Source organism: Malus sylvestris, chromosome 11, assembly GCF_916048215.2.
Source record: "Malus sylvestris chromosome 11, drMalSylv7.2, whole genome shotgun sequence".
Classification (NCBI taxonomy): Eukaryota; Viridiplantae; Streptophyta; class Magnoliopsida; order Rosales; family Rosaceae; genus Malus; species Malus sylvestris.
Genome location: NC_062270.1, coordinates 15,963,632 through 15,991,367, shown reverse-complemented (window position 1 = coordinate 15,991,367; position 27,736 = coordinate 15,963,632). Strand labels below are relative to the sequence as shown.

The 27,736-nt window shown below is 37.8% G+C and overlaps 1 protein-coding gene across 2 annotated transcripts; it reads right to left on the bottom strand.

Annotated features, from left to right (window-relative positions):
* Positions 1–9,984: 9,984 nt before the first annotated feature.
* On the bottom strand, positions 9,985–22,607 carry LOC126589825 (uncharacterized). Of its 2 annotated transcripts, XM_050255249.1 has the most exons (16): positions 22,504–22,607; positions 21,406–21,744; positions 20,811–21,054; positions 19,975–20,252; positions 15,704–15,871; positions 14,785–15,549; positions 14,600–14,694; positions 14,178–14,240; positions 13,975–14,063; positions 13,812–13,877; positions 13,050–13,637; positions 12,844–12,915; positions 12,606–12,676; positions 12,450–12,507; positions 11,088–11,328; positions 9,985–10,824 (listed from the first exon to the last, which is right to left on the bottom strand). In XM_050255249.1, exons 2-16 carry the CDS (start codon positions 21,678–21,680, stop codon positions 10,172–10,174), a joined length of 3,726 nt encoding a protein of 1,241 aa, XP_050111206.1. In that variant the 5' UTR covers positions 21,681–21,744; positions 22,504–22,607; the 3' UTR covers positions 9,985–10,171. The 2 variants fall into 2 exon arrangements, with proteins under 2 accessions (XP_050111206.1, XP_050111207.1); XM_050255250.1 differs by lacking the exons at positions 21,406–21,744; positions 22,504–22,607 and having other exon boundaries at positions 20,454–20,953.
* Between the last annotated feature and the right edge of the window lie 5,129 nt (positions 22,608–27,736).

Below are 27,736 nucleotides of genomic sequence, written 5' to 3'. Positions count from 1 at the left end.
TCATGAGAAGGTTCTTCCACTTGGTTAAACAAAGAAAAAAAAAGGATTAAACAACGAAACAAAAATTTAATTGGTCCTAAACGGCTTTTGCATGCATAATATATATAGATGGATAGATAGATGACCCGGAGAGAAAGGTGGCAAGTGAGAGAAAGAGAGAACTCAATAAGTTGTCATCTTATCTTTGATTAAAAAAAAAAATAAGTTGTCATCTTCTAGTGTCCTTATTGAAAGAAGGTAGTGTTATTCACACATTCGTTTCTACTTCTCACACACCTATTGCAAATTTTTGCCGGGATCAAATGATTTGAAGAAAATGAATGACAAAAAATTAATAAGTATATGTGGGAGGTAATGTGAATAGCCGTATCCAAAATAAGGAATTCTCGAAACGAAAATGGTTGTATCTGAGAGAGAGATGGTTGTTGCACGCACTTCATTTGTATGAAGTGGTTGCAAAGAAGAAGAGTATTCTAGTGTAGAAGTGACAAGGGTTAGAGATGGGATATAAACTGAGTCGATTGTCTTTTTCCTAATACTTTGTGCAAAAAAGTTGTATATACAAATATAGAGGAAAAGGTTGGTTGTTACTCTTCATTTATAACAAGTGGTTGCACATTAATCACAAATGGAGATTATTTAATCCACAAACGGACGAAGATGATGTGTGTGTATGCATCTGTGGGGGAGAGAGAGAGCTTGTTTGACCTAAAATTACATGAACAAGGTGTTAGGAGTATTAAGATTCAATGGCTATGAAATTGATATGTGTCAAGAGAGATTAAGAAGTTAGTTAAGTTTGTTGAGAATGTAGCTTAGAGTGCAAGTTACTATAGCTATTATATATAACTTGTAATTAACAATACATTTTACAAAATTCATTCTCTCTCTAAACCCTCTCAATCTTCTTCTTCCTTTATGCATAACAGTTCTTATCAAATCTTTCAATGGTTTACATGGTATCATCGCCAGAACAAGCATAGAAGCTTGATGGTTCTTCGATCTTGGTTTCATTTGCTTCCGCTACATCTCAAGGTTTTTCTTTGCAGCACTATGATTCTCTCTGATAAATTTGGTGCTTCTTCTTCACCTCTTCTTCTAATTCCGTGTTCTACAAAGTGTAAACAACAAGTGTTTGTGATTTGTTCTCTGTCAAAATTACTTCAAGATTTTGTCATAAGCTACAACAATGGTTATAGCTTCTTAGTTACAGATTCTCCAATCTCCAACCACTTCATTGATTTCATCTGTTTCCAGCTCAGTAAACATGAAATTGGATGATACAAATTATTTGGTATGGCATTTCCAGATGTAGTTATTTCTTGAAGGCCATAGTATCATTGGGTTTGTTGATGGCTCAACACCCTGTCCTACTCAGTTTAGTCAAGAATCTTCTGATAACTCTGCAGTTTTATCTGGTGATTCCTCCACAAGAGTACCATCAGATGAATACAAGATTTGGAAGATGCATGATAAAGCATTGATGTAGTTAATCACTACAACTCTGTCTCCTGCTGCAATTTCCTATGCAATTGGCAGTACCAGTTCCAAAGATTTGTGGACTTAACTTAAAGAACAGTTCTCTACAATCACAAGAACAAGCATCTTTCAACTCAAATCCGAGCTTCAAACCATAAAGAAGGATAATGATTCCATCACATTGTATTTGCAAAAAATTAAAGAAGCAAGAGATTTTTTTACTGCTGCTGGTGTAATCTTTAAGGATGATCATATTGTGATTCTTACACTAAATGGTTTGCCTGCTGAATTTAATACAATAACATCTGTGATTAGGGGTCGTGAAACTATTATATCATTGAAAGATCTTCGATCTCAATTACTTGTTGAAGAAACTTTGCCTGAAAATGCATCTACATCACTTGTGTTATCTGCACTCATGGCACAAAACAATGGTTTCACTCCCAAGAATCAATCCTTTTATAACTCTGGTGGCAACCATGTTAGTCCTAACTCTAATGCATACAAGTATTTCATCAACGGAAAAAATGCAGAAGTCGGTTCAATTCCAATTTCAATTTGAAATTTGGTAACAACATGAACTTTCATTCAAGTCATGCTATTGGAATTATTGGTACATCACCACCAAGATCACAAAACTATGGCTTTCAGGTTCAAACTTTCCAAATCTGTGGGAAAAACAACCATCTGGCTTTTACTTGTCGATTCAGGAATGCAAATTTATCATAGGGATGTCAAATTTATGGCAAGAACAACCATCTTGTTGTACTTGTAGATATAGAAATGCAGTTGTTTCTTCTGGCTGGGAATCCCTATCACAGTGCATAAACATGTTTTCAGAAGAATTCTACTTCTCCAATGAATGCCATGCATGCTGCCACAACTAATGGTCAACCTTCTCAATTCTCAGTGTCATCTGCACCAACACAGCAACATGTTTGGCTCACTGATTCAGGTGCCAATAATCACATGACTTCATAATTGAGTAATCTCTCATTGGCAACTCCATATCCATCAAATGAGACAATCCAGACAACTAATGGTTAAGGTTTAGCTATCTTTCACATTGGTTCATCTCTCTTCACAACTCCAATGAAGCCTATTAAGCTTAATTATATTCTTTATGTACCAAAACTGTCACAAAACCTATTGTATGTGCATAGGATATGTTTGGATATTAATTATTGGTTGATTTTCGATGCACTTTCATTTTGGATTCAGGACAAAGCCACAAGGAAGATACTCTACAAAGGGCTGTGTAACAATGGATTGTACCCTATCATCTCACCAAGTTCTCATGCAATCATCAATAAAGGGCAACCTGCAACTTTTCTTGGAAAACAAGTTACAATCAGTATTTGGCATAAAATTCTAGGTCATCCCTCTAATCCAACCGTCTCTCAAGTTTTAAGAATTTTAAATGTCTCATGTGTTGCTGTTAGCATATCTTCACCGTGCCAAACATGTTTAGAGTGTAAATTTAATAAATTGCCTTTTTCCCCTTCAGTTGCTAAGTGTGTAAAACCATTTGATATTGTACATAGTGATGTGTAGGGCCCTACTCCTTGTGTCTTTAGAAGGATTCAAATACTTTGTGACCTTTATTCATCATTGTACCAAGTACTGTTGGATTTTTTTTTTCATGTGCAATAAAAGTGATGTTTCTGCAATATTTGTTTCTTTCTACAATTTCATTTTAAACTAGTTTCATACATCTATAAGAACTCTCCAAAGTGATGGTGGTGGTGAATATATAAGTAAAGCATTTCAAAAGTTTCTTTCTGATAAAAGAGTGAACCATCAAATGTCTTGTCCCTATACACCAAAACAAAATGGGATAACATAAATGAAAAACAGACATATTATTGAAACATCCATCACTTTGTTGCAATCTGCTTCATACCATCCTTGTTTTTGTCATTTGTTGCAATCTGCTTCATACCATCCTTGTTTTTGTCATTTTCTTGTCAAACCTCAGTATACTTAATCAACAGACTGACATCCCCTGCATTAGACAATAAATCACCATTTGAATAGTTGCATAATTCATTACATGAGATCCAACATTTGAAAGTCTTTGGTTGTTCTTGTTACACTTGGTTAAGACCATATAACAACACCAAATTAGAACCCAAAACAACAAAGTGTGTCTTTTTGGGGTATGCATCCAAGGATAAATGGTATCTCCACTAGAAAGAAAATTTATATCTCTAGACATGTGATATTTGATGAGGTAGAGTTTCCTTACCAATCTTTGGTTCCCAAACAACACTCTATCACTACTACACCACTACCATCACTCATACAAACACCAATTCGAGTACCATATCACAATAATGTCTTTGTTTTTCTAGAAACACAGTCACTTCACGTTGAGTTCCTCACCAGGTCCCACACAAGTAGGTCCAACTAATATACCTAGTTCCATGCCAAATACTGCCATTAATTAAGCAGAAGATTCCATTTCAATACTAGTTACAATTCCAAGTTCAAATTCAGAAGAAACAAGTTCCAGTCAACTTATTACTGCATCAACAACATAACTCTTGTCTCCTACACTCTATGTGGTACCTAAATTCCAACTTGAACAATTACAAGTTGTTCTATCTATTCCTTCAATCAATCTCCACCCTATGCAGACAAGGTCAAAGAGTGGCATCTCAAAGAAAATTGCTCTACTAGCTGCAATACATGAAAATGGAGGAGTTGATTTGAGTCAAGTTGAACCTGCAATATATAAATCTGCATTAAAATCACCAGTGTGGCATGAGGCTATGAAAGATGAGATTTCAGCTTTACACAACCAAGGTACATGGTTATTGGTTCCTCTATCACAACACAAGAATTTAGTAAGTTGTAAATAGGTCTTTAAGATCAAGAAGAATGTTGATGGTTCAATTGAGAGAAATAAGGCAAGACTGGTGGCTAAAGGGTTTAATCAAGAAGAAGGTACTGGCTATGGAGAGACTTTTAGCCCAACTGTTAAACCTACAACAGTGATATTAGTTCTAGCTTTATCTGCACATTTTGGCTGGATTTTGAGACAATTAGATGTGAAAAATGTCTTTCTACATGGCATATTGCAAGAAGAGGTGTACATGGTACAACCACTTGGATTTGTGGATTCCAAACATGGAGACTATGTTTGCAGATTACATAAATCCTTATATGGATTGAAACAGGCACCAAGGGCCTAGAATGAGAGATTCACTAGTTTTCTACCATCTTTGGGGTTCAAATCAACATATGCAGATTCATCACTGTTTGTGAAAACTGTTAGCAATTATGTGGTGATCTTTCTATTATATGTTGATGACATCATTATAACAGGAAGTGCAACACATGCAATCACTGAGGTTATTCAATCTCTTACTCAGGAATTTGATTTAAAAGACTTGAGACCACTTCACTACTTTTTGGGGATACAAATTATGCAGAAAAATGATGGTTTATTCCTATCTCAGGATAAGTATGTCATAGATTTGTTAACCAAGTCTGAAATGTTGCTGTTTAAACCATGTGCTACTCCATGCTTACCTTACAACATATTGCTCAAAGATGATGGAAAGTCTTACAATAATCTTGCATTATATAGAAGTTTGCTTGGTGCCCTCCAATACTTGACATTCACTAGGCCTAACATTGCTTTTGTAGTGCATCAGTATGTCAATTTATTCAATGTCCTATGGAGTCACATTTTATGGTTGTTAAAAGAATTCTCAGATACTTAAAAGCTACTCAAGACTGTAGAATTCATTATGTCAAGGGTTAATTGGATGTCACTACTTATAGTGATGCAGATTGGGCAGGGGACCCTAATGATAGAAAATCAACCACTGGTTGTGTTTCTGGGGTCTAATTCCATTTCATGGTCATCTAAGAAACAAAACACTGTTTCTTGATCATCGACTGAAGCTGGATATCAGGCTTTGTCAACTACAACAGTTGAAATTGATTAGATCAAACAATTGTTGGTTTTTCTGCATGTTCCATTTTCTGATAAACCACTCATCTTTTGTGACAATTTATCAGCAATAGCTCTTACTTGCAATCCAATTTAGCATCAACGCACTAAGTACATTGAGATTGATGTGCATTTTGTTTGAGAAAGGGTAGCCAAACAACAACTGCAAGTACATCTTTTGTCTTCGAATGAACAATTTGTTGATATACTTACAAAAGGACTCTCTGCACCACTATTTCAGACACATTGTGCCAATTTCAGGCTCAATTTCTCTGCTCCTGAGCTTGTAGGGGGATGTTAGGAGTATTATGTTTGTTGAGAATGTAGCTTAGAGTGCAAACTACTATAGCCATTATATATAGCTTGTAATAAACAGTTCTTAACAAGAATTATCAATACATTTTACAAGATTCCTTCTCTCTCTAAACCCTCTTAATCTTCTTCTTCCTTTCTGCATTACAGTTCTTATCAAATCCTTCAAAACAATTTGCAGAAAAGGTGGACATATGCACGCTTGCCTATTATAGAGAATGCATGTTCCTTAATTTGATAATATCTATTTGAGATACATATTACACATGGCCTATTATGCACAAACCGATAACACAATACGAACATGCACGAAAAATTTATTTATTGAGTTGAGCTTTAATGGGCCGTGTAAACAACGGGTGGACTTGTTAGTGACCCGTTTACCAACTAGTCGTGTTTGTCATAATTTTGTAGCTTAGTAGATCGTGTTTGTGTTTGGTTTTCCACTTGATAGCATAATGGATCGATTTGTTGAACCTTAACAATTATACAACTAGAACATATTATTGGCATGAGTCCACATTAGAATAAAAATGTAAGTATATTTTCTTTTATTTCCTTATATGTTTTTATTTCCTATTGTAAATAGATTAGGATTTATTGTTTTTCTTGCCCTACAAGGATTGTATCTCTATAAATGTGTGCCTCCAAAAAGAGATGAGTACAACATAAATTCTTCTCGTCAACATGATATTCCTATTTTTAACATGGTATGAGATAGAGATTTAAGATATTTTATGTGCTTAGATGAAATCATTGTTAGAATATGAGGATAACTGTACGTGTATTTTTATTGAATATTTGAGTTCAAATTGATCCATAAAAGTCTTCTTGGATTAAAACTAAGAGTTGATCTTAAATTACTCACTTAAACTAAAATGGGGAGACAATGTTGTTTTCCTACAAGGATTCTAATAGATGAATCGTAGGGATTGTCTACCTATATAAAGGTGGCCTTTACTCTCACAGAAATAGTGCTCATAATTGAACTAAAATCTATTGTTGCTTGAACGTATTAAGAATGAGAGGAGAAGGTCTTAGGTCAACTTTGAAGATCATAGCTTAATGACTTCTTCATCGGCTTCTACATGTCAGATTTATCCTGACAATCATACTCTAGCAAACCCTAATACCCATGTTTGCGACACCAGGGGAAAGAACGCCACATGTCATGCCATATCCTACTTCTTCTTTTTTTACTTATAAAAATTGGAGTTCTCAGATTGCAGAACTCAACACAACCCTCACCCAGATTCAAAAAATGACCCAAATAATTCTGAACTAGATTCATATCCGAATTAAGAACCAAAACCAGACCCTAGAGATGATTGTTCATCGTGCTTCTTCCTTGGCATTTCGTTTGACAGACAATACTCGAACTAGCTGAACGGTTGGATGATGCCTTGAAACCTGATTAAACCACATCGATCACATGATCGACCCAGCCTACCAGTCTTTCTATGCGTAGAAATTCGCCATTGCAAACGTCTTTACTTGCGTAGATAGAATGGTCTTATGTTGTTGTCCTTTTGTCATCTACACCTGCAAAGTCAAACTCAGATTCGAGACAACTGCCTTCTCATACTTCTGAGGGAGGTTGCACTTGTTGTGCAGCTCAAAGCATGGAAGATCTTGTTTTAAGTTACATGAATATCCAAAATAGTGGGAAGAGTTTGAAACTGAAAAACCAATGTGTCGCAGCTACCTCACTTCACGTAATTACATTCCAACATGAGCGATTTATAATGTTGGGATTGTTTACTTTGGACCATTCGTTTCATCCCTTCACCGTTCATCATGTAAAAATTAAACGTAAAAAGCCAAACAAACAAAATGAACATTAAACAAGTAAAGATGAAGGAAGCGATTATGTTGGAACATACGACCTAGGGTTTCATATTTCAGTGGATTTTCGAATTAACTCACATAAAGTCTAGAAGACTGCAACTTAAGGTAATTACAATCAAACTATGAATTTAAATTTTATTTGAAGTTGATCAAATACTATGTTATCTATTGAAAAAAGTTTGGTAGGAAACTTTATTATTTGTGATGTTTGTGTGTTGATTAAGTCTTTGTACGTATGGCCTTTTATTTTCTTGTTACCACCCATTTTACTTTTTCTAAGTCATTATATATTAGATTATTCTAATTTATCACTTAAAAACACACCATATATGAATGTGTGACACATTAAGGACTTGAAAACTCAAGGACTCCTTTCACTGGCTCGCCTTGGGCTCTCGAAATCTCGGGCTGGCCTTGATCGCATACTTACTTTGCAAAACAATCAACAAGCATAATTTTGTCAATGAAATTGTTAAATAATAAGCTCCATGTACCTTGGTAGCCAAACAGAAACTAAGCAGATACCGACATATTTCCTTTACAAATCTTCGTGTGAAGATTTTGTAGCACTTGGTTGAGTAGAAGAATCTGAACGTCGAGTATGCCATTCTACTGTAGTTGAAGTTGACTAGTTAATTACTCTAATTAACCCCCCATACCCATAGGAAGAAATCATTAGTAGGTTTTAAGCATTCTAAATTATATATAATACGTTTCTTTGCTTCCCAATTGGCCTTTACTTTTCGGTCCATTACCGCGTCGACATGGAGTAAATTATAAATAAGAGGCTAGGGTTGGCAATATCCATCACTATCAGCATGGCTTTGTTATCCCCATTTGATATCATAGGCGACATTATATATGATATATATAACCCTATCCATCCATCTTCCTTTACTTTAAAGCATACGTCTTTGTACATTAGGTTCGATTAATTTACCAATGATTTAATGAAACATATATCGTTCTGTGAAAATATGTTTCCTTATATTTTCATGAAGTGTTTGAACGTTTATTATAATTTAGGGTAGGAGGAGTTTCAAATTGGGAATGCATCAGGTAGAAACCCAACATCGTATCTACTAGAATGTTAAACCAAATGCATTGATTAAACCTAACTTGACCAAACTTAAATCTGCACATTCAAAAGAACTTGAATTATGCATAAATTAATATTGATTGCTAAAGCTGACCTGATCTTGCATATATACTACAAAACTAATAGTAGGAGACCAATCCAATGCTTGCAATTGATTTATATTATCGTCTAAAATTAACAAGCTATTGACCTGTAGTTGGTGGATAGTTGTTTGCATATATTACATGCGTACATATATTTTAAACTTGTAGTCAATTGTTTTAGCTATTTGTTTAACGTAATGATCTTTCCGGAAGAAACATATAGAATAATGCAAACTCCCAAACAACCCCTTCCTTCGTGACTACTCCATTTGATTATTAGGGAATTACAAAATAATTTAAAGTTATCACTAAGATGATCGTTCACTAAAACGATAATTGAATTGGAAATGTGTTGTACTAGAAATTATTTTGTACTATAATACCGTCACTATCACGTAATATAACCAATTTACTTAACTATATTACAACACGTAAATTTGTATACAACACCTTAAAGCATAAACTCGTCGTCCATGTACAGAAATATTACTATGGTACAAGCCACTTTTTGAGCCCACACGGCCAATGATCTAAATCATCCATTTTTTAGGTCTTAACTAATAATATTATCTTTGAAATAATTAGCTTGCTAGGTCGGAATTCATTTAACCATTCTACATGATGGTTTTATTTTAGTGTTTAATCCTGCGATCTTGCCAGTAGAGTCTAGGGTTTGTAAGAATTGCATGGAATTTACAGATCAGTCTAGAAATCACAATCTTGCAATTCACTCTAGTTTAAAACAAGATCTAACCGTCGTAAAGGTCCATGATTTCACCATATGCAAGATTTAACAATTAATTTTCTTTCTGAACCACTCAAACTCAGCGGTACATACCGTATAAGAAAAATTGGAAAATAAGAGCTATTTTCAGTTGTACATTTCGACAAGTGAGATCCAATCACTTTGCAGATACGCAGACAGGCACAAAAATTACATGAGTGGGAGTAATGCCCGGTGGCATTGGATCCTCTCCGAGGCAAACCCTCGGGATCCTCCTGACCCAATAACACAGGCCGTTGGATTTTAATCAAACAGCTACAATTATTATAACTTTTAAAGGGACCTCCGTGTTTGTAACCGTTGGATCAAAATCCAACGGCCCGTGTTAGTAGGTTAGGAGGATCCGAGGGTTTGCCTCGGAGAGGATCCAATTCCATGCCTGGTATCATTCTCTGGAAGGGGATACCAAGCAGTGTTACAATCAAAGAAAACACATCTGGGTTTTACAAGCAAAATTCTTCGATTACATCGATATTCGTTAAAAAGAGAATTACAATTACAACCTGGTGTGGTTAGACTAACTTTGTTTCAATCTGGAATAAGGGGTTTTGTGACGCAACAGCCGGAAGGCGATCAGGGTGAAACAAGTAGTTTAAACTGTCTCACATAAGCATCAACTCTGAGAGATCGTCCATTGGTATTTCAAGGCCAATGGAATCATGATCTTGCAGGCCATCTTCATCAAAGTTCAACCATGTACTGAGATCTTGATTCTCTTCCGGTGAATCTAATTCAGGCAGTTGCAAATTTGCAAAATCAGCGGGTTCATCTGTCTCTTTAGACGAAGAAGAACGTGTATTGCTGGGCAACGACGGCCCCACCCTACTCCTTTTATTGCTGGCATTACCAACTGATTGACTTGGTAACTTAGTATTCTTTTGCCTGGACTTTCCTTTTGTTTTGCTTTCACTTCCAGAGGAGTCCAATGATGCACGACCAGCTCCACTGGGCGAACTGTTTCTGAAATTATCTAAATTTCGGTCCTTATCTCTCTCACTTTTCTTTCCCTTTACTTCGTGAAGAGTGGTGTCTAGAGCTGAAGTTAACATTGAGGATGCACTTCCACCAACATCAGTAATCAGCAGTTCCCGCTTCCCCTTGTTAAGGTTCAACTTTGATCCATGTGTGCAAGAAGCTTGACCAGACGAGTCAATGACAGCATGAAGAGCCGCTGATGAACCCCTTTCAAGACTAGCACCCCTGTCGAGATTATTACTAAGGGAATCATATCTCCCACTCGCACTGGACACTGCCCCTGCAGAATCAAATGAAACAACACATCTTACATTGTTATTAACTTAGTATCCCCAACAATTACTGATTGCAATTTCCTAATGATAAAGTAAAATGATTTTTTCCCTAAAATGGGAATCATCTAAGAACAAAAAAGGCAAGGAAAAGAAACATAAAACAAAGGTATGCTCTGCAAGAAAACTTGTAACTTTCATGGATATAAATTAAATAAAAGGCAGTTATAAATATCATAACACAAGCATTTAAAGTCTAATCGACACATACCAGATCTCCTGACTTCCGCTTGATGGGAACCTTCGTTGCATTTAAAGTCAACAGGCTTTGCAGCATTGTTGCATGAAGATTCATAGAATATAACCTTCTGCAGTGCAGGATCACTAAAGCAACTAATGCCTCTTTCTTCAAATTTTCGACATCTAGAAAGCGTGCGTTTGAGAAAAGCCAATGCTACTTGTTTTGAAACCTTACGTACTGCATTTTTGGAACCATTACTCCCCAGTGAAGCCTGTAAAAATTAAGAGGATGGAAAATGTTCAGTAATCTGTCTTACCAAAAGAAAATGTTCAATAATCTATCATACACCTTGGTTCACCATTGGTCTGATTAAAAATTCACCTTCTACATTACAATTATGGCAGACATTAGAATTCCTCATAAATATTCATATATAGTGGCACCACTCAATTTTCCCAGCCCTGAGCCACCCCACCCTAAAAGACATCTATCACGCCAACTACATCAATCAAAGGACACCCACATCATAAACAAATTATTGAATAAAAAGCACCACCCACCTCAAACTATTGCCTAATGAGAAAGATGGTATAGCCAGGCACATGCACTAGGGATTTTAATACGACAACGGGAACAAAGAAAGATTACTCTGTGCAAAGAGGACATGAATTGCTGTGGAGGCTGTTTGTTAGTACATGAAGCGATTTCCGCGATGGAAGTATGGTGATCTCCGATTCTCCAGTGGAAAATATTGTTGTTAACATTAAAAAAGGTTGTACCCAGTGCACAAGGCTCCCGCTTTACGCAGGGTCTGGGAGAGGTGAATGTCGGCTAGCCTTTCACCTCTCCCAGACCCTGCGTAAAGCGGGAGCCTTGTGTACTGGGTACGACCTTTTTTTAATGTTATGAGGACAAATTTGAAATAAAATATTATTAAAGGGGGATGGCGAAATAGGAAACCGAGTAGAAATAGAATCAGTCTATCCCGGGTCCTAGGACTGCTAAAATCAACCGATGTTTGCACCTGACTTATAGTGCAATGAATTATTCATAGCTAGAGATGCTAGGGTACAAGAGTAATTTGCCCACAGGCACGACAGTAAGAAAAGTTAAACCGTAACATTCAAGGTTTGCTACCTAATATGATCACAAATGTATCCACTGCCCCTACATTAAATGATTTATTTGTTTGAAACTTAGAATTAGGCATTGCCTAATTTTATTTGTGCCTAACTTTATCAAATTTCTTGTTTTACTTCCCTTGCTCACTTCTGTCGATAAAGTCAGATTATGCTCCAAAGTTCTATATTTGTGAATTTGTGATAAACAACTTAAACAGATGAATATTTTGAAAATGTATAAATACAAAGCTGAAAAATAGAAACTAATTACCAATCGTTTTCTGTAAGCCATCTCAATAAGCTGGTCTATTGCAACTAGTTCAGTTCTCCTGTGATATTAAACCACATTAATCCAAAACATGGCTGAACTAAAAGAATAAGGTAAATAGTACAATAAGTAAAACTGCCAAAGCATTCTCAATCCTACCGTCTTTCTGTAACTCTTTCTTTCTGGATAGTTTTATCAATTTTTGCTAAGTTTTTCTTCTTCCTCGCGATCTGTTAGTTACATAAAGAAACGTAAGAAACAAGAAACAAGAAACAGGAAAAATCAAAGGGATTTATACTTTAGAAAATATCATTGTGGAAAGTCAATTAGGTGCATATATACAGTGATTCATAATTCATATAGCTAGCTGAAACAAGAATATCTATGAAAATTCAACCTCTTGATGCAGCCCTTGCTCGAGTCCCATTATATCTTGATTAATCATGTCTTCTCCGTCTGTTAGATCAGGCTGCAGCAAGGCACACACAAAAGAGAAGAAGCAGGAAGAAAGGTAAGAAGTCTGGATAAAACACCAAAAATTACTGGCATAAAAGTTTTCCACGACACTTATAAGAAAGATGAAGGCTTGAAATGAATGCTTACCAATCTCTCCAGACATAAATCAATACTTTCTAGCTCCAGAAGAAGCCTGTCATCCAGACACATCAACTGATATTGGCAGTCAGAGGAAGGAAAGCAAGGAGTGTCTAGCCCCCTAGGTTGCAGTTGCTCCGCATCAGAATCTGAAAGGCCATCATCTCCATCCCACTGTTCCTGGCTGTGTAAAGAACTAGACATGTTTCCATTACTAAGGGTACTAGTTTTAGCACTTTTATCACAAGAAAGTCTGTCCAGCATGCAGTATCTCGAAACATCTACTTTCGATTCAACTTCAGATTCTATTCTGTCCCAATCTTTGGGTTCAACATCAATCTGATTACATGAACCACAATGAGAATCATCACTAGCACACCACATGTGCATATTTTTCCCTTCGCTCTGATGGTAAAGTTCTTCACCTTCTTCTACAATTAAAGCAGAGATAACTCTTTGGTACAATGAAGTATCCTTTTCCAACCTTCTCATGTCACGTTTTTCACATAAAGCATCAGTCTTCAGTGAATCTTGATTAAAATGGCTCCCTTGTCTTTCCCCAGAACAATTAGGGACTGCTGTATGCATCAAAATGCCCTGCACAAATTAGTTTCCAACAAATTAATATCCTCAAAAATGTTTGACTTATTTCCTATACATCCTTTTTCTCCTTTGCTTTTAGTTGAGAACATAAACCGTGAAGATCTGAAAATTTAATGAAATGCACAAAATCAAATGAAAGTTCACGAGAACAATGGCTAATTATATTACCGAAATATTGTTTTCATCACTAAAAATCTGAGACAAACTCTCACCAAGCTCCTCTGGAAAACTTAGCTGATCCAGCCAATATACATAAGGAAAGAAAATTGTAAGTGTCTGGCCCAAGGATATACATTAAATTTTACATTCATCAAGGTGGCCAATTTAATACCTGCTGCTGCAAGTAGGATATGTCCTCTGAGCCAAGAGAACCAAAAAGCAATTCCATTTTCTTCCAAAATGGACCAGAACAGGCAGATTCTACAAAAACCGTAGAGAACTTAAGTCAAAAAGTATGAATGTATAGCACAAAGTATGCTGCTTTGTGTAGAACTGTTGAACTCTGTGTTTGTATTAAAAGGCCAAGAAGCATACTACTAGCATTACGAGCAGAATTAGCAGCCAAATATAGTTCTTCATGATCGTCTTCAGATTCACCTATTTAAGGACATGGCAACATATATTAAAAGGTATTATTGCCAAATTCTGCAATTGACACAAGTTTTTTCACCATATTTCATACAGAATTTGTTAAATAAAACATGCACACCAGCAAAAAAAAAATGCATATAAAATTAAAAAAAAAAAAACGCATATAAAATAATAAAAAAACAAAAAATGCCAATCAAGGAGGGAAAATCTAGTTTTGCAAGAAAAATTGTAATGCTGATTTCAAATCTGCAATGCTTATCAAAATCCCATGAATATCAGTAAACTACTAAACTTTGAATAATTTTAAATGAAAGAAAACAAAATGGAAAATCAACCCTCTTAAAGCAAAAATATTTTATCGCTACCTGTGAAATCTGACGAACCATTACATGTTGAAGGTCCAACACGAGTTAAGAACTTGTGATCTTTAATCTTTTTTGAGAGCGGATGACCTGTTTTACTAAATACCATAAAAATCGATGAGATTTCAGTCAAATACTCAATTCATTTTCACAATACCTATGTGACAGATAACGCAAAATATAGTCACCTTTTATTCTTATCGGACATAGGTTTCATGCCTTGAAGAGGCTTTGTGGTTGGTAAATTCTCCAATTTCTTCACAATTCGAGGAATCTCAGGCCTTGTTAAAGATGAACACCTTCCACTTCTTCCTTGTCTTCGTACACCATCTCCAATTTCTTTAGTTGGTGACTTATTCTTCTTGCTGGGGAATAAGTGAGCCACAACTTTTTGATCTGCAGCTAAGGCAATGTCACTGCTGTCCATTCCCGTATCTTTCAACTTGTTTTCCCTAGCTCCAGATTCTTCATTTCCAGATAACCCAAATGGAGATGAAACATTCTGAAGTTCTCTTTTAGATTTCGGGGTGTGATTATCTAAACTGCTCATAATTTGTGATCCATTGGTCCCAACAGAAGAAGTTCTAGCACTAAAATTAGAAGTTGCAGAACTGTGACAGGAAATCTGAGCCTCAGCATTTTTTGGTATAGGAGCAACCAAATTTGTTCTCCTTGCGCGAGAGTTTTTATGTGGTCTCTGACCAACCCACTGAGCCATAGGTTGTACGGAACAACCATTCGACATTACACGCTTTTGATTACTCATAACACATGCCACTTTGCCTTTGTTTTCACCAGCAGGATGTTCCCTACCTTGAAAGGGTGCAGATGGAGAGTGAATATTAGGTGATGAGTCTAGATTCAAGATGGAACCAGTTTGTGGCGCCCTAGAAACCTTTCCTTTTATCACAGTATTAAGACTGCCTACAGGGTTCTCCTCCTGAATATTTAGCCTGATGCAAAGAGCAATGATAAAATCAACAGCCTAATTGTAACCACTAAAAGTGAGGTTTCCAAATAACAGAGTCAAGGTTATCTGGTGGTCTTTAATCACAATTCCTAATGACTTCAAAGTATGATAGAATGGTAACAGAATAAAATACATACTTAATGTTTCCTTTCAACATAACCTTCTGCTCTAAAACAACTGAATGGTCTTTTTGAACAGGAGCATTTTCCATATCATTCTTGAGTACTGTACAGGTACTGAGATTACTGGACTCAAAAGATGGTTCTGACTTGTTGATTCCCCCAACTCCAAGTGAAGTTTTTAATCTGCAACATATGAAAAGCAAGAATATTAAAAAGGAAAAATCATTGTCTTTTCCTTTTACCATTTCTAAATGTGGATAATCATAAAAAAGAACTGCAATAAACTTACTAGTCCAAAAAATTGAAACAACAACAACAACAACAACAACAAAGCCTTTTCCCACTAAGTGGGGTCGGCTATATGAATCTTAGAACGCCATTGCGCTCGGTTTTGTGTCATGTCCTCCGTTAGATCCAAGTACTCTAAGTCTTTTCTTAGAGTCTCTTCCAAAGTTTTCCTAGGTCTTCCTCTACCCCTTCGGCCCTGAACCTCTGTCCCGTAGTCACATCTTCGAACCGGAGCGTCAGTCGGCCTTCTTTGCACATGTCCAAATCACCGGAGCCGATTTTCTCTCATCTTTCCTACAATTTCGGCTACTCCTACTTTACCTCGGATATCCTCATTCCCAATCTTATCCTTTCTCGTGTGCCCACACATCCCACGAAGCATCCTCATCTCCGCTACACCCATTTTGTGTACGTGTTGATGCTTCACCGCCCAACATTCTGTGCCATAAAACATCGCTGGCCTTATTGCCGTCCTATAAAATTTTCTCTTGAGCTTCAGTGGCCTAAGACGGTCACACAACACGCCGGATGCACTCTTACACTTCATCCATCCAGCTCGTATTCTATGGTTGAGATCTCCATCTAATTCTCCGTTCTCTTGCAAGATAGATCCTAGGTAGCGAAAACGGTCGCTTTTTGTGATCTTCGCTAGATTGCTCCGGTCATTAGTGTGGATAAGTATATAAATGGATAGAGATAGGAAAGCAAACACAAGATGTACGTGGTTCACCCAGATTGGCTACGTCTACGGAATAGAAGAGTTCTCATTAATTGTGAAGGGTTTACACAAGTACATAGGTTCAAGCTCTCCTTTAGTGAGTACAAGTGAATGATTTAGTACAAATGACATTAGGAAATATTGTGGGAGAATGATCTCGTAATCACGAAACTTCTAAGTATCGGAGTGTGGTGTCGTCTTGACTTGCCTTATCTGTCTCATAGGTAGATGTGGCATCTTCTCTGGAAGTACTCTTCCTCCATCCAGGGGTGGTATCCTTAACTGGTGGAGATGCACAAGGTAATGTATCAATTTCACTTGAAGCTTACTTGTAGTTTCAGGCTTGGTCAAGCGCGATACAAACCATGTAGTAGGAGTCCCCCAAGTCGCCGAGCTAGGGGGTCTGCTGAAAGAGGTGACAGACAAGGTAAGCAATCAGAGCTCCGACTGATTGTTCACCTTCTCCCCATCTTGCAGCAGCATGAAGGATAAAGAGAAGAAAAATGAGAAGAGATGATATGAGATACTTTTGCTTTTGAAGAAGTAACTTTCCACAGGCTTATTCTTGAACTGAGCTGGAGGGTTTTCTGGTTTCCTCCAGAGTATAAGGCCGACTGAAGAATTTGAGGGTCAAAACAAGTCCATCAAATCTAGAGTACGTTCCACCCTGCTGATATGGGATACTTTTGCTTTTGACAGAGTAATGGATGTATCGGCACGTGTGCTGTTACGCTTGTCTCCACATGCTTCCTTGTATCCTTCGCACTTGCCCTATCTGTTCCTCAAGCAGATGCGGAATCTTCCCTGGAAACATAACATGTTGAAGATGAGTACTCGAGAGCAATGCCAAGTAAGTAATCAGGTAAGGGGTTCCAGGCAGTCAGTTCCTGGCTGGAAGCTTGATTCCAAGTGCTGACTGATTGCTCTCTTTCTCCTTGTCTTGCAGGTAAAAACAAGGTCAAAGGAAAAGACAGGGAAAAAGCATGATATGGGATACTCTTGCTTTTAACCCTGATGATATGAGATATTCTTGCTCTAGTATAGCTTGTTTGCAGAGGTATTATCGGGGGGAAAGAAAGCTGAATATTTCGAAAGGCTTCGTTGGGAGTGCCCTCTCAGATATGATGAAGGGTTGAGCATTTTTGCAGGTCTGCCTGTCCGTTGGGGATGGAGGTCGACATATATAGGAATCTCCCTAACAACAAGTAGTAATGCTATTCCTTTACCCTGCTTGGTCATAGCACGGTAGTGGGAGCTGCCAGTTTCACATGTTTTAACTCTGTCAGAGCACTTTGAAAAAGTGGTCTGTGGTATCTGGCTCTCGAGATTCGGAAAACGATGCCTCTTCGATTTTTGAGAAAGCAATCATGCTGGGGGTCTGGCTCTCGAGATTCGGAGAGCAGTGTCTCTTCGATTTTTGAGGAAGTAATCATGTTGGGAGTCTGGCTCTTGAGATTCGGAGGGCGGTGCCTCTTCGATTTTGGAGCAAGCAATCCTGTTGGGAGTGTTGTCTCGAATGTGAGTAAAGGTTGGGCATGTTTGCTAGTCTACCTTGCCACGAAGCACAAAGGTTGACACACAGGGACTTTCCAATTATCCAGCAATGGTACTGTTCCTTTACCCTCTCTTCGCTTTTGAGAAAGTAGTCATGTTGGGAGTCTGGGTCTCGAGATTCAGAGAACGATGCCTCTTCGATTTTGGAGCAAGCAATCTTATTGGGAGTGTTTTCTCGAATGTGAGTAAAGGTTGGGCATGTTTGCTAGTCTACCTTGCCACGAAGCACAGAGGTTGACACACAGGGACTTTCCAATTATCCAGCAGTGGTACTGTTCCTTTACCCTTATGGGTAATAATATGGTAGCTAGACCTTCAAAATTTATGTGTCTAAACTTTGTTAGTGCTGTTTCTTTGCTATTCTTTTACCTTTCTTGGTCAGAGCAATGTAGTGGGAGCTGCAAGCTTCACGTGCTCAACTTTGGCAGAGAACTTTGGCAAAGTTATCTGTGGTACCCATGAGCTATTGTTGCGTGTGACAGGTGCTGACAAGGCTAGAAAAGTAGGTGCCTCTTCGATTTCTGAGATCGGCCCTCGTGGTCTCTGAGCAGCCCAGCTTTTGAGAAAGCGAGCGCCTCTTCGATTGATTCGGAGAACGATGCCTCATCGATTTTTGAGAAACCAATCATGCTGGGGGTCTGGCTCTCGAAGATTCGGGAAGCAGTGTCTCTTCGATTTTTGAGAAAGTAATCATGTTGGGAGTCTGGCTCTCGAGATTTGGAGGGCGGTGCCTCTTCGATTTTGGAGCAAGCAATCTTGTTGGGAGTGTTTTCTCGAATGTGAGTAAAGGTTGGGCATGTTTGCTAGTCTACCTTGCCACGAAGCACAGAGGTTGACACACAGGGACTTTCCAATTATCCAGCAATGGTACTGTTCCTTTACCCTCTCTTCGATTTTTAAGAAAGTAGTCATGTTGGGAGTCTGGCTCTCGAGATTTGGAGGACGGTGCCTCTTCGATTTTGGAGCAAGCAATCTTATTGGGAGTGTTTTCTCGAATGTGAGTAAAGGTTGGGCATGTTTGCTAGTCTACCTTGCCACGAAGCACAGAGGTTGACACACAGGGACTTTCCAATTATCCAGCAGTGGTACTGTTCCTTTACCCTTGTGGGTAATAATATGGTAGCTAGACCTTCAAAATTTATGGGTCTAAACTTTGTTAGTGCTGTTTCTTTGCTATTCTTTTACCCTTCTTGGTCAGAGCGATGTAGTGGGAGCTGCAAGCTTCACGTGCTCAACTTTGGCAGAGAACTTTGGCAAAGTTATCTGTGGTACCCGTGAGCTATTGTTGCGTGTGGGAAGTGGGTGATTGAACAGTAAAATTCATGTGTTTTCTACTTCCCCAGAAGTCTTCGACAGAATGCCCATAATTTCCGCAAAGCTGAGTGTGCGTGTGACAGGTGCTGACAAGGCTGGAAAAGTAGGTGCCTCTTCGATTTCTGAGATCGGCCCTCGTGGTCTCTAGGAAGCCCAGCTTTTGAGAAAGCGAGCGCCTCTTCGATTTCTGAGATCGGCCTTCGTGGTCTTTGAGCAGCCCAACTTTTGAGAAAGCAAACGCCTCTTTGAGCAGCCCAAAAAATTGAAAAACAAAATATTTTCCCAACCCAAAAGTCTCCCTTTGCTCAAATAGTCATACTAGAGATAACATGAATAAATTGTAAAAAACTGCAAAACTCAAGCAGAATGACAAGTTAAAAAATTTATATTGATAGTTTACACATATATCTACCTGACACCTTGTACGTCACAAGAGCGTAGCTTAGGATCATCACTCAGCTTTGGATGTGTAGCTTGTTGTATATCCCATTCACCACCTGTAATTCTATGACTCACTGCTCCCACCGAACGTTTCTTTTTTACTTTTTGATCCAACCCTTCACCTCCAGCAAGCAATCTACGGGTCTTTTCTTCAATCCTGACAGAAGCCGCATTAACAGCCTGAGGCATTTTTTCATCCTTGTCTGTGACTACCTGCTGCCTTGAGGTAGCAGCTGACCTAACATCTGCCTGATATCATAGAGAAAATGTGCACATCTTAAACACATGTACGTAGAAGTTTGCACTGATCATCACTTAAAGAAGCTTGAAGCTAAATTTAATTAAAAGAACTAATTTAGTATAGAATTCTGGTCCACTAAATGCATGAAAACTCGTAAATCAAATCAATTAAACATAACAGGAAATCTGACTATAAAGAACAAAACTCACCAATTAATTCATACAGCCTCATTTTAACCATTAAATGCATGAAAACTCGCCAATCAATCTAGTATAGAATTCTGGTCCAAAAAGTATGCTTGAACTATGCTTGAACTAAGCTTCTTACTGTGAACTTGTCCATGGTTTTTTTCCTTGAAATATAAAGACTAAAGCGGGTTTGGTTTTTTGATACACTACGAAGTGAAAGTAGAGTAACATTAAGGGAAAAAAAAATTGCTAAAGAAAATAAAAAACAAGTATAGCTTTTGCTGCCTTCAATGTCATATGAAAAATAAATAATACATTGCTAAGCCACAGGGACGTAGATTAAATTGGATAAAATTCCAATTAAATCTGAATACAAACCCGCACATCAGCCACCGACGTCCTAAAACGTTTGTTGAACCTAACACTCTTGGCCCTGTCTTCAAATCTTTGAGTCATATTTTCACGAGGGTTTTTATAAATCTGACTTCCGAGTTTCACTACGTTTACTCCATTGGGCCTCTCACTTGATGAAAGATCACTACGCTGTCTCTTCTTTGAGCTTAAAGCTTCTCTGTACTTATCCAATTTGAAAATAGATTCACGCAACATTTTTGCTCTGTCCCTGGTAGGAAAAAAACAAAAAGATTGTTAATATATGTTATAGAAATTATTGGATTTTTTAATCATTTCATCTAACGATACGATAATCAAAATCTCAACAGAGATGATTTACTACAATTATGTAGTTATCAAAGGAGATGAGTTACCACCAACATCAACGGAAATAATTTACAGTAAATTTACTCTTAAATATAAACAACACCAAGCCGCACGATTTCAATCACCAAATGCCCCATTTCGATTGAACAAACATCCGTAATTATTCGAGACATGAACTACGGCTTCAATGATGTACGATTCAGTTGTAAAAACTGTCACTGCAAGTAGTAGTTGTAGGGTGAGCGGACTATACCTGGCCTTTCTAGATGCATCTTGCACACTTTCTTTGAAGTGCTTTAGCTCCTCTGTTGCCACTGGAGGTGGAGGCTTCAGATGGAAAACTCCAAGAGAATGGTCATCTGTTAAACTCCCAAGAGGAAAGCCCAGAACCCTCCTTAGTTCACCTGAGCGAGTGTACTTTTGATTGCTTAACATAATAGGCTCCAATGGCAAACATTGGAGCAAAGGAGGCATAGCTGATGACAGTGTTGCAGTACCACGGTTTAAATTATTCCCAGAACATAGCATTAGTTTCTCAGTTCCTTAATTAAGCAGCTTCTGAACCTGTCCTACACCATCGAATATGTTTGTATTATCACATAATGAACAACAAAAGGAGTAAGTATCTGATCAAGTACCTACCCACGTCAACAAGCAACTACGCTGCAGTAAGCCAAAATATCCGCTAAACAAAAATACTAAATACTAAATAACACCTCTATTCAACAACCATATAATGCCGGTAGCTACACCTCAGAATTTTACTTGACAAAACCAAGAATGCAAGCTCCATTGAGCCTCAAGAAAACCCTTTCACCCATTTGGGTAATGTTAAAATTTACCGTATCAGAAACGCAAACAGATGTTCCTTCGTTTCCCTTTCCACAACTCTCTGGTTAACCAAACCGGAGGATGTCTGGTTGGATCAAAGCTCGTTATACTTTGATCACATCTTTGACATTATAATACCAAATTTTGCAAAAACCAATCATAAATTGCTCCCAAAACCAACATTTCAACATGATAGAATTTGAACTCTTCAACATTTTCCCAAATAAGAAATTTAAATTTATAAAACAAAACTCCATCCAATTGCACCCAATCCCCTTTGGCTCGGAATTTTAAAAGTTATATTTTTCCCTTGATTTCCCGGGTTTTCCAGCAGCAAAAACGTACATGAGACTTCAAAATAATCAATTAATAAAAAAATTAACAAATCCAAATTCAAACAGCATGCGGAGCCCTAAGCTGACCAGAAGTAGAAAATCTAGGGATTGAGCTAAATTCGGGCGAAATTTAACAGAAAATATATGAAATGAAGCAAATTTGAAAAGCGAGGATTGGAAGAGTACCGGAGATTCAAGCAAAGTAAAGCTCAGATCAAACCCGCAATCGGAGAAAGAGGAGTACGTAATAAAAGCGGGAGAGATATTTATATTCGTATAAACTTTTTAGTGTATAAATACGCACACGTAAATGATAAAACAAAAATGGTACTCTTATTTTCTAATACACCTACATGGGTTGGCAGGCCCTTTAAAAAAGAAATGATACAAATGATAGTATAATTAGGTGATAAGTGTAGTATACCGATAATGAACACATATCTTTCTTTTTTGTATTGTTCGAAGGAGTTACTGATTGCCAACCCATAAGACGGGTTGGGAAATACCGTTACAGTTTGCTGAAAAACTTTTTCCTTTTATAATTATGTTGTTTTTGTTATAAACTTTGTATTTAAGTGTAATTGTGTAAATCCTAGATTAGTTTGATTCTAGTTATTCTACCCTATTATGACTCGTATTTCTTAGAGGAAAATGATTCTTCCCTCCTTATTACTATAAATAAAGGCACTGCGTAGGGTGAACAAACACATCCTCTACACAGCCCTACAAACACATCCCTCTCTATTTTCTCTCTGTGTTGTTGGCCCCCTCTCTCCCTATCAGATAAAATAAGCCACAACACGTTATTAACACACTCTTACCGCTGCGCTTAGGAACATGGCATAGAAGTTTTCTGCATCAAACTAGTTCATCAATATCATCACACAATCAGATTCTTTCAAAACTACAGTTTTTATCTCAATATTTTTGTAGTTCTAATAGCATGAACATTCACCATAATGCATGACCCAACTTTACGTTTTTCGAATTTTAGATTCTACATAAATTCTGTATGCATTATATCCATAATTGTTATGTAAATTGATATTGCCATGAATTACATCATATATCTGCTCATGCATTGAATTATGTAATGAATATGCATGCAATTTAATTAATCTTATATATGGAATTGAAAAAAATTACAAAAGAAATTCTTTAAGGTTTCGTTTGAAACCCAACCATGTCGTTCGGCCATCCCATTCCCTGAGCCAAGAAATCCAAACTTGGAGCCACGGCTCCAGGCCCAAACCTAAAACTCAACGCCTAAACGATGTCACCTCTCTTGAACCGTAACGTAGCATAGCCTACAAACATGCCCAGGCACCACGACTACCTCCTAACGACCTAAAGTCATCATCGACGAATCCTTAACTGAAATTCTATGTTTTTTTCTTTGAAGTCGTCACTGACAAGTTCACCCAGCTCGCGCTTGGGTGTTCGGATAAAAAACCCAAGCCCATTTGGGCTTGGTCTGTTATCGACTAGCACCAACCCTTTGGGATTTCGAGCTATACTCGGCCCAACATCGGCCTATTAGCCATGGTGTTCCCACCACACTGGATCCCAGCCTCTGTACTGGTGCATCCGTGTATGCATCGCATAAGATTGGTTCCCTTATTTGGGCCAAAGCCATCTGGGCCTGCGTTTGCAGCCCACATTTGTGCATATGGGCTTCTTACCCTAGGCCAACCCGCAAATGACACTAGTCCCAAATTCCAGCCTGCAGCCGGTGCATCCGTGTCCCTACATGCACGCGATCCCAGCTTGCAGCTGGTGCATCGGTGCACCTGCACAGCGCTGCATCTAATCAACACCCTATTTGGGCCTATGTTTTTTGGCCCAGCCGTTTTACAGGTGTTTGCTGCCTTGGGCCTGCATCCCCTTAGCTTGATTAGATCACCCCAGCCCAGTTTCTAGGTCTGGGTCACACAGTACAAATCTGCTTAGCCCACCCGTAGCCTTTGGCCTATTATTTTGGGCCCCCGAACTTAATTGTTTTTTTTTTAGACAATTTGGGTTTATAATTTTTCACCCACACTTCAATTTTGGCCTGAAGTCCAAATAATTAATTCAATTATAATTCTAGACCTGAAAGATCTATTTGCATATTTTTTTATTCTGTATTTCTATATATATATTTGCGTTTGTCAGTAGGAACATATGAACCTACAGTTTCTAAGAAATATGCCTTGTTTGAAAATCTGAAGTTTTCCTTAAAAACATCACCCATGAAACCTGAAGCTTTTCATGCAAATTTAAACCAATAAATGTCTATTAGAACCTGAATGTTCTACTCCTATGTGAATGGATTGATTTTTTCTCCATTACACTAACCACATTTTTGTCCCATTTTTTTTTTGTAATAGGGATATGTCGAATTTTACCACAAAGAATTTGCGTCCCGCCATTGAAGATGGGACGAACAACTAGGTTGGCAAAGCTGAGAAAGCCACTATCATGATCTTCATCTGAAGACACATTCATGATGTACTGCAAACCAAGTACCTTGCTAAGAAAGATCCACGAGCCTTTTGGGTCGCTTTAGCTAATCGCTTTGATCACTAAAATGATATCTTCTTGCTTGCAGCAAGACATGATTGGCAGCATTTGCACTTCCAAAACTTTAAGTCTGTGAATGAATATAATTCTGAAGTTCGTCGAATCCAATCACCTCTCAAGTTCTATAACGAGACCTTGATCGAAGATGATCTTCTAGTAAAGACCTATTTGACATTCTCTGCTACCAATATTGTCCTGCAGCAAAAATATAGGGCTCAAAAGTTCACTAAGTTTTTGGATTTGATCTTTGTTTTACTTCTCGTTGAAAAGCAGAATCAGCTATTTATGAAAAATCATCAAGCTTGACCTACTGGGGCTATTGTTGTGCCTGAAGCACATTGTAGTACAAATCAATGCCCAAAACTCACGGGCGATCATAAGCCACCCCAACAAGGTCAACAGAGCCAAGGCCCATCTAAGGGAGGAAACTGAGCCCATAAGCGCCCTAACCTCGCTCACAAAGCCCTAAACTTCAAGAATAAGGGTAAAGCACCTGAAACCATGGATGCAGTCATGTGTTACCGCTGTGGTTCAAATGACCATTGGTCCCGTGTTGGCCGTGCTCCCAAGAAGATTGTAGTTGAATATCATTCTCGTCCTAAGAAGTTTGAATCAAACTTTATGCAAGTGGATGAACCGGAGAGTACCAAGATAGGGGTTTCTGGCTTTCAGGAGGCTATTACCCCTATGAAATATTATAATCTTAGACATAAACTATTTTTAGTTGCATTTTAGAATAATGGGGGCGAATTCTACCAAGTGGCAAACTCCCCCTTGTTTTTTATTTAAGTTTGAACAATTTCCTTTATGGTTGGATTATTTGTTGGTGATTTGTTTTTGGATATTAGGTTTTTTTTATTACCATCCTTGAATACTTAAATTATTTTGAATGGATATTTGTTTTTAGAACTTTTATGCATGTGAGCAATTCAAGGACATTATAGATAATAATTACTAGGCTAAAACCTATGTAGAAAACAGAGTTGAATTTATGTGCATTACTTCATACGAATATGGCCAGAAGGGTATTCTAGAAAAGATGAAGCGTATCCCGAGTGGTTTGTATACTACAACCATGCGGCCTGCCTACCTCTGGGACCGCGTACGAAATTAGACTTTGGCATGGTCGTTTGTGACACCCTAGACTAACAGCGATGCGCCGTATCCTCAAATCTTCACACATGCATCCACTAACCCAAAGTTTAGGTTCGATTCAAGGAATCACATGTAAAACTTGCTCTATGGGAAAGCTTATCATTAAGCCTTCTTATGACAAGATTCGTTCGAATCCTCCTATTTTTCTTCAAAGGATTCAGGGGGACATTTATGGACCGATTCAACCTCTATGCAGACCATTTAGATAATTTATGGTTTTGGTTAACGCTTCCACACATTGGTCATACGTGTGCTTGTTGTCCATAAGGAACGCTGCATTTTCCAAACTGTTGGCTCATCTTATCAAGCTCAGGGCTTACCACTCTGATTATCGGAATGTATTGTTCTCTCACATTACATAAAGTATTTCTAATTGACTCCGTGATGATAAGTATTGACATTCTTGTGGTGAAAACTTGTTCTATATGAGATTAATCTCCTTCAAGTATGCTGTCAAGTTTTTGAGATTAATTTAATGTTAAAAGGAGTCATGAAGGAATTAGTGCCATTTGTTGGCAAGACTCGAAGCTCAAATCAAGTTATCATAATATTGTCACTTATAGTTAATTAATCCATGTGACTTCTTGTATTGTTTCAGGACGGAGTTGACCAATGCCTTTTCAACTAAGCAAGACACAACGGCTTAGTTGACGATGGGACTGTATTTTTGAGTTAGTTTAGTCAATTTTGCATCTTAATTAGAATAAAAGGGATAATCTTCTTGCCTACAAGTGTGGATTACTTCTTTTAGTTTAATTAAGATGACATAGTATGGGTTTTATTTCACAAAAGTTGTGAAAATCTTCATCTTGCCTACATGTGTTGAAGTTTTTCATGAAGGTACTTTTGTGACATAAAATCTAGTACTAGAAACTAATTAATTTTCTTGCTTACTGGTCCTCAAATGTGAGGAAATTTTTTAGTACTCAGGCCAATTCCTATACTATAGGGACTAGAGCTCCGCCCCACTGGAAGTCGCAAAGTAGCTAAATTTAAAGACATAACAGTATAGAAAGTGGTAAGAACTCTATTTAAGGACTTCATTAGAGATGCTCTAAGAACAAGAGACTTGAAGGTGGATCAAACAAGGGAAACAAACACTATCACATCACAAAATCAAATCAAATCCCATAAACCGTCATTTGATGCTCAACTGACCGCGTCAATGTGATATGAAATGTAATATAGTGATTGGTTTAATCACTATTAACTACTCAATTGGGGGGGGGGGGGGATTAGCAATTATTTTAGTAAGTTGTTAGAATTGCCAGCTGGCAAAATGAGCGTGCATGACTTGTATACGAGGCTCGGCCTCTTCCTTCCCTCTTCCTTCATAGCCTATCGTGTTACTTGCAGGCAAAATAGGGCTTAGAGATTTGGATCGTATCACAATGGGACCAACTTGTTCATCATCACGGCACAAACTCATCACCGACACGCTAGTGCATTGCGCACCAGAACCCGCCCTTCGATGGAACATCTTTGTAATGTTTCTTCAACCTCATATGGGTTAACTTACAACAACTTCGTCACTTCTTCAAGGCCTCTACGGAAGAAAATAATGGAATCACTTTTTAATTTTTAATTTTATTTTTTTAACTATCAACCCCTTTGTTGACAGTCTAAACCCTACTCTCATTTTTAGAGAGCAACTTGCATATAATGAGTTTACCGCCATCGTCACAGCCACGCACGTAGCAT

Coding starts and splice junctions, on each gene's coding strand:
- LOC126589825 (XM_050255249.1), bottom strand. CDS start 21,680: ATGCTATGTTCTGGGAATAATTTAAACCGTGGTACTGCAACACTGTCA. Junction 21,055..21,405: donor GATGCATCTAGAAAGGCCAG/GTATAGTCCGCT, acceptor TTTTCCTACCAG/GGACAGAGCAAAAATGTTGC. Junction 15,872..19,974: donor TGTGACGTACAAGGTGTCAG/GTAGATATATGT, acceptor CATATGTTGCAG/ATTAAAAACTTCACTTGGAG.